Raw genomic sequence first — 8,420 nt, forward strand, 5'->3', positions numbered from 1 at the left:
TCCGCTGAGAGTCTGAATGCTTGTGTTCAGTCCAAACAAAAATGTTGCAGGGGCCACATGTTTTATTATTAGCCCGGAACAGAAGAATAAAAGATCCAGGATTCCAAACAATGGTCATATTAGTTCGTTTTACGAATGATTTATTTTATAAACATATAAAAAGCATTTACCTGTGCACAAAGATTCATGAATCTTTTGTACTGATCGCTCTGACAATTTTGGATGTTTACAAAAAGGTGGGAGAATAGTGATATTGATGAATGGTTCAGGATGGGTGGGCAATCATCTAATTCTTTAATCTTGGTATGTCATCAAAATTTGTTGCAAACGGATGTAGGCATATAGAATCACACAAGGCCCTTTTGAAATATAGAATATCTCTTCAGCATGGAATCATCACGCCTTTTTAGATGTCCTTTGTAACCCCTCCGTTCAATGTCTTTCTTTGTATATGAAGAATATTGTTAATTTGCAAGGGTCACCATAAAAGAGTTGAGTTGGTGGTGAGACTTCCGCTTATTTGTATAGCTCAATGGTTTGTGTAGTGGACAATTATGAATTTAAATCGATTTGTTATATGAAAAGGCACCGACACCGATGTGAACCCTACCCAAAATTAGAGTTAGAAATAAAGAGCTGACCTTTGACCAGAGTTGACATATGGACTCTGTTCTGGTCAAAATGACATTCCTAGGGGCTTGTAATTTTACGTCAAGGGCTGTATTCAGATTTTTTCTTTTGGGGGGGGGGGGTAAAAAAGTATTTTTGGGGGAGAGGGCTTACAAAAAACTTCAAAAAAGCATCAAAAATTTGTTTATATTCATTTTTGTTATGTTTTTACAAATTGGACCAAGATTTCAAGGGGGGTTCAAACCCCTAACCCCCCCTCCTCCTGGATACGGGCTTGTTTACGTCCAGGCAAATTTTAAATTTTTATGAAAGTTTATTTAATGTCTGGTTTAAAGGAGTATTTACGTTTTACAAGTTATACAGGAAAATAGGTGGGTTTACTCATAAACTTGGTTAGATTTTAGGCTTATATTTCCTTTTTCTTTCTTTTTTTCGTATTTTTAACGCATTCGGTTTACTAAATAAAAATCGCTTTAATGTGTTGCTTTGTTCAGGTCTCTTCCCGAATTCTTGGGTACTTCTTGTTCAACTCATCAAATGATTTTTTTTTTCGAAAAAACCCTGCATATGTCCCTCAATAGGTTTGAAAACCAGCGGGCTGTAGGATTCCTTGTGTAAGAATTCCCACTTTTTTTTTTTAGCATCGAATTGACCTTTTATAAGGGAGGGATAGATAAGGCAGTGATATTCAATTCCATTATATTAACTAGAAGTAAGAAGAAATCATTTCAAGTAATAGATTTGTCGAATGCCTAAAAAGAAGCAAGACAAATTAGATGGCAGACACGGAAAGGATTGAACATCGTAATTGTTTTTCAAATTCATTTAACCGGAATATACTCAAAGCTATTCGGCTGGGTCAAGTAAATCTAAGTTACAAAAAAAGCAGTTGTGACTTTGTAGGTATAAAATTTAAAATGAGGCTTTTTGACCTTATTCCAGAATTTTTTATTTATTAATACTTTCAGGCAAGATTTTTACTGTTGTATTAATTTATATATTCAGCGTTGAGAGTTGTTACTGAAATGAGAACGTTGACAAAATTAATCATCAATTTTAAGACTATAATAATATAATGCCGAAACCTCAGTTTAAATTTTTAAAGTAAGACGGGGAAAAATATAACCAGGTAAAAGTAACTTCTCCTTTCTCATAATTACATTTTTTTGTTACAGTGAAAAAATTAATTATAGATAAAATTACATTACATTATATCTCTGCTGACAACACACTTCATGTGTAATAAAAACAGAACCTAAGCAAGTTTACACTTCGTTAAATCTTAAAAAAATAGTCTTGTCGTATCAATCAAAAAACGGATGTTGTGAACGGCTGCAATGGCAAGTTTTCTAATCATTCTAATCAACCAGAACGAATTCAAGTTTTTCCTTTGACTGCCACAAATTTAAACTTGATGGATTACTGTTTAACCACCAAAACTCCTTGCAAATACTTTGTATGCACAGCTGCAATCTAATGTGGTGAATCGAAAGGATATGAATTACAAATTTGGAATTTTACAGACTTTCGTATATATATTTCTAAAAGTAAATGGGGAAAAGTGAACCCTCGGCGGAGTGTCTAATTTACAGAAAGTATAGTGGCAAAAGACGAAGATTCAATATGTTTTATGAACAAAATAAATAGCGCTCCAAACTGGCAGACATGGAGCTAGGCTGGATGTCTCCATCCTACTATACTCAATTTTAGATTTGCTAATTGGTAAGTATCAATAATTCCCAGCCAGGCAGTAAATTAAAAAACGTCATATTACACAAAGGGCGCCTGAAGTGTCTCCAAAGAGACAAAACGTGGCCTGAAGCGTCAGTAAGTTTTTGATCCACACGAGAAAGTCTTTTTGTTTGTTTTGCGTGAAGCCTGAATGCAAGCGAGCATTTCTCATTATAGGGATTCCTTACAGTCAGTATGTTTCATTAAAAGGTGACGAATTTATACATAGTTAAGCTAGTGTGTCCAGTTTTGTCTCGTCGATGGGGCAATCATCGAGTCGAAACGTCCAGTTTAAACTTATTTGGGTGAGGAGGGGGAGCAAGGGAACTGAAGATTTCAGGTTTGGGGGAAGGGGGCAAAACAATTTTTCCATGATCCTCCCACAACAATTTTTTTTTATTACGCCTGTCGTCTGACAGACTCTTTGGCTAGCAGGTATAGCATTTCACTTGGAATCCAGCTCACATCCCGGGAAGCTCTTAGTTAAGGCTTGCAGTCAAGAATAAGCTTACTCTAAACCACATTTAGTTTCTTTTTATATTTAAGACAGCTAGTAATTCTGGCTTTGCAAGTATTTAAAGCCCTAGAAGTAGAAAAGGAATTTAGATAACAGCTTCAAAGACTTCCCATGCTCTAATTAGGGCAATTTAGCTTAGGCTGTATTTAGGAAGACGAATTTATAGTTAGTCATTCGTGAACAATACTGATAGAGGTATCCTTTTATTTTAGCCCCATTTTTCCAGAACTGTCGTGTCTGTATTTGAAATATCTTCTCTCTGGAATTTTATCTTTTGTTGCAACTAAAATGTTTAATAATAAGCAGAATGATTAGCTAATATGCTAATATTTATCTGATGAAGTTCATGCGAATAATTTTTGTCAGACTTTGATTTTTGTGTGAACTTTTTAAGGTGTGAAATATCGTTGAAAATGCAATGAACTTAAGCTATACGGTAAAATAATTATTATTTATTCTCCTGCTAATTCATTCCCCCACCCTTGTTACGATGCATCAAAATTACTCGTTTTGTTTTTCAGCTACAATATATATATATATATATATATATATATATATATATATATATATATATATATATATATATATATATATATATATATATATATATATATATATATATATATATATATATATATATATATATATATATATATATATATATATATATATATATATATATATATATATAAATGTAAATAAAAAATAAAATGTCATGGATAATTTTATATTCTAGCGTTCTATTATGGACTTAAAAATGTTTATTTTGTGTGATTTTATTTTATAGGGCTTTGTTTATATTTATCCTAATTCTTCGATTTACAAATAGTATCCGCCTCAAAAAAATTAGTCAAAAATTTAATAAATAAAAAAGATTCAAATGCTCTTGGCTTGTCAAACTTTCACGTTTTTTTTTTCAAATAGAAATTTACTCTTTAGATAGGAAATTCCAATTTAATGGAAGGACAAATAGCGTTATCTGTGGGTAAGATACCATTTTTAAAATTCTAATGGGTCAAATAACATACAAAAAAACTAGTAATTACAGACTTGTTCTTCTAGTGTTTATCAAATCTACTGTTGCATAAAGATTGTACATTTCTCAAGGCCTTAAATACTGTTTCTTCATAAAATCTTTATGCTCTAAAAGCGTTATTTGAACTCTTAAATTTTTCGCGCTACTTTAAAATTGAGAGCGAAATGTACGGGTGTCTATGTGCTTTTCGGCTTCAAAGCGTGTCAGTCCAGAAAGATACAGTATCTACAAAATCGATATGTATTTTTAGACCAAACTGGTGAGCCACTCATATCGTCATCTGTTCTCCGTGAAGACCCAACAACTTTAGCCGGCTTTGATTGTTGTTTCCGGGAAACGCTCGATTATCTGATTAACCAAGAACGTCTGGATTTTGATCATCCGCTTGTTAAGTCACTTCTTCTCTACCTCGTCTACAAAAGAAAAGAAGTTGCTGGATACACAGACACTAGCAATAAGGAAAACTTAAGCTAGAAAGAAGCAAAGTACACTGATTAATTCCGAAGTAAATGTATATATTTATAGGTATTGTCTTAAGCTATTTTTACAGAGGTTGGTGAGAGGTTTTTTTATGTTGCCCGACGATCCTGTTGCAAATACCACGATAAATCCTTTGTATTTATGTATGGTTTTTAAACTCCAGATGTTATTGTGGTAATTGTTAAACATCCCGACTAAAGTCAAGAAGTTTGATCTGTTCAAAACCGGTTTTTCTGTTTGCATTTGGAGCTTAGGCTCAGTGAGAAAACTACTCTGCAGGTATATTTTAATTAAATGTTCAATAAATAAACTTCGTATTTTGGTTAGATTAGCAAAGCCGTACCCGGGATTTTTTTCCGGAGGGGGTTTTACTCAATTTTTTTTTTTTTTTTGGGGGGGGGGGGGTACACAAAAAACTCAAAAACGCAAACAAAATTTGTTTATGTCCATTTTTGTTACATTTTTACGAGTCAGACAAACATTTCAGGGGGAGGAGGTTAAATCCCCTAACCCTCCCCCTGGATAAGGTCTTGTAGATTAGGTTAGGTATTTAATATAATGCGTGCTGGGCGGCCTGCTGTCCATAATTCTCTGTTGTAGTTTCCATAGTTTTGTTACTAAAGTATTATATTTCCATTATATTTTAGTATATTTCATTATGATTAACGTAACTTCAGTTCTCGAGTATGGTCGGCATATCTATCAAGTACCGTTATTGTCAAAACTCAAAGTGAATGAGTCTACGCATTAGCGGTTTTAGGCCTCATAATCTGGGGAGAGGGGGTAGTTATACCACAGGTATGTCTTTTATTTAGCATGAAAGGAGTTTATTGTCAGATGTCAGAAAACTGGAGGGGGAGGTGCCCCCTGCCCAGGGCTAGAACCACCACTGAGTTTACAAAATATTTATTTTTCTGAACGAAAATATAGGTTGATACGATACCTTGACATGAAACGAAACCAATTTAATTTTTAAACATATATTTAAAGTCAAAGATGAATTCAGGTTTGTATATTTTCAAAGACCTGCTTACAGTGATATTTTAAGATCACGTTACACCTTCTGCTTACAGGCTATAGGATTTTCGAAATTCCTGTCTATGTTTTACATATTTTTGGAGCTTACAATTATAGTGACTTTATGGTGTATAACCAAAAATGTCCTTATTAATTTAGAACTCAAGATAAGGAGCTTCATTTCCCGATTCAGTGTGCAAGTGTTTTGTATGTTATTGGCTGCTGTTTTTAAAAAATTGAATTCAAAAGTGACATTGACTTTAGATATATTAGACAAACATAATTTTTAGTGGTATTTCAAGTCGCATTAATAGCCTCTACTTGAAGGCTACGCTATTTTTGATCAGTCCCTGTATGTCTATATATATTTGCACATGATTTCATTTTACCATTGTAATGGCAGTAGTGGGCCTAGTATTAACTGAGAACTCCTTGCAATGGAGTTTTGCTGAAATCCAATTCTAAAGGACATATTCTACACAAATAGAACACAGAAATACCCATTCTATTGGAGATGGAGACCAATTTTATTTTCCAGCTTGGTAGATTGACAGAAAAAGTAACCAAAGACGTTGTTTTTTTTCTGCAATACTAATGGAAATAAAATAACTAAGAGTAAGGGAATCCTAGAAATGTGTTGATTATTAATTTTTGGGAAAATGATTAAGGATAGTTGGTAACAGCGATCCAATGTACAGCGGCAGAAAGAATCAATATACATTTTTTATGCTTCTGTTTCCACCAGTTGCTGTTATGATTAACTAATGTAACTTAAGGACATGCTACAGTTTTCGTAAAGTTAGCTCGAGGTAATGAGAACCCGCGATGAATATTTTACCATGTAGCATAATGGAGGCTTTAACGGCCCGAATCTTGTAATACTGACGATTTTAAAATAATTTACTTTATTTTCAGTATAGTTTTCCAGTTTTAAAACAATTTAATTTGTTTTTAAATAGTTTTCCAGTTTGTTGTTTTGGGAAATGCCCACTCCCCCAACATTATATCTGCACGCTATAGAGTTTGTTCATTTTCAAAACCTGGCCGAAAATGTTTCAAAAGTGGCTTTTTAATAGAAAGTTGATTAACTAGTCATATAGCTTAGGTTAAACCTACACCCTTAGTGTTTTTAAATAAGCTTAGAAAGTTAAATAGAATAGTGATTGATCCCAGTCCTCCATCCCAGTCTATTTAAAGCTTCACTCTTTGCCCCATCCCATAAAGTTTCAATTTCCTTCAACACCTTCCTTATAATCTTTAGCCACTTCATTTTGTCACAACCTGCTTTCGTTTGGCCCTAGATGGATGACAAAAAAGCTCAAACTTTGGCAATTTGTATTCCTTCATCTGTGAAACATGGCCTTGCCATCTTAACCTGTTATTACATTTTAGCCCTTGTTATCAAGTTTTCTTTTTTAAAGTTTCGGTTACCATTCGGCTAAGTCGCGTCGATCCTTCCTTACAGTTCGTTATCACAACCTGTTTGACTGGGACAAGGAATCATCACTAAAGGAAATACTAATAAAAAGAGACATAGATTCGGTACTATCAGTTTTGGAATAACATGAAAAAAGAATCATCTTCTTCAACGTTGACCAATTCATATGTTATAAAAGGGCCGTTCTTTTACACGAAGATCTTACATCTAAGATCTCGCATCTTTCTGCAAAGATTTCCGTTCTTTAAACTCATCTTTGTCCTAAGATCTTACAGCTCACTGATGTTAGCAAAAAGTGTAAAGGACAGTCTTTCTACCATATTGAACAATGAGAAGAGAACTTTGATGATATACTCATCATTGTTCTTAGACCGCTGATCAGAGCAGAATAATGAAAGGTTTGCAAAAGAACGCTATAAGATGTAAGATTCTAGTGCTAAGATTTCACTTTTAAGCGTTCCTTGTCAAACGATGTAGATCCTAGTACAAAGAGGAGTGAAAGAACGGCCCTAAAGAAAGGCAACGGTTCCGACTAGTGGGACATATCGTTATAAATGGCGCTATGTACTGCTCTGCAACAAAATCTTATTTGTTTGTATACGGTGGCTATCAAAAGCTAATAAGAAATAGACAAGTTCGTGTTGCCAAAAAGACATCTCCCTAATCTTTTGAACTTCGAAGTATGTTATCTTTGATTCAATTTCAATACCTTCGTTTTATGAAATGGTACTAATTTCATATCTCCACTAAACCCAAGTTCTTGGTCTGAAGAACCGGTTTCTTTCTGTAGTTTCTTTCGGCTTAGCGTAAGAGACGGTATATGCACTACATTGTAGGCATATTTTAATTAAATGTTTTTGCTTGTATTTTGATTAGGTTAGATTAGAAACCATTTTAATATAGTGCGTTCTGGGGAGCCTCATTTCCATAATTCTCTGTTGTAATTTCCATGATTTTGTTACTGAAGTATTTTATTTTCATCATACTTAGGTATATATCATTAGGTTAACCCTAACTTCACTTCTTGAATCTGGTGGACATAAGAGATAATTACCTACGAAATTCCTCAGACTGTACAAGAAAATATTTACCGTGATTTAAGCTGCAACACTACAGACACTAGTACACAGGGGATGTTAAGGGTATTTGTTCTCTCCTGAAGCCTCATGATCTTAAAAATTATCCAAAAAAATTAAGTTTTTCTAATGATTTGCTCGAGGGTGAGGCCTTTATTAACTACTTGGTACGATTCCCCCCCTTTGTTCAAACAAATTTGCGTCAGGCACGTACGACTTCATCACGATGCTTCGGTTTTCAGAAGATGGAACAACTTTATCAATACCTTAAAAACATAACAAAATCCGGATGTTTTGAGTTGCGTTTCTGAAATTACAATAGGTTTTACCTTGTGTCACTCTCAATACAAATGCCTTTTGTAAAAGTATTTTTGTGTCTTCACTTGTAAACTATTGATGTAGGTCTAGCTTCTAATCTTCTGTTTCGTAATATCGATTCTGGTCACTAATGCTTGTCACTACTTTTGAATTTGCTACCCTGTTAGATATACTATA

General features: G+C 33.8%; 1 protein-coding gene across 2 annotated transcripts in view; it reads left to right on the forward strand.

Moving 5' to 3' along the window:
- The window catches only part of LOC148956481 (uncharacterized), a 59,805-nt gene extending 55,035 nt beyond the window's left edge, over nucleotides 1-4,770 (forward strand). For both annotated transcript variants that reach the window (XM_089095532.1, XM_089095523.1), the window contains exon 3: nucleotides 4,165-4,770. In XM_089095532.1, coding sequence (XP_088951658.1) covers nucleotides 4,165-4,388 — 224 coding nt within the window. In that variant the 3' untranslated portion in view covers nucleotides 4,389-4,770. The remainder of the gene's footprint in view (nucleotides 1-4,164) is intronic.
- Nucleotides 4,771-8,420: the final 3,650 nt, after the last annotated feature.

The sequence above is a fragment of the Artemia sp. Qi Xiang Cuo genome, chromosome 1, assembly GCF_049724085.1.
Source record: "Artemia sp. Qi Xiang Cuo chromosome 1, ASM4972408v1, whole genome shotgun sequence".
NCBI classification, from domain to species: Eukaryota; Metazoa; Arthropoda; class Branchiopoda; order Anostraca; family Artemiidae; genus Artemia; species Artemia sp. Qi Xiang Cuo.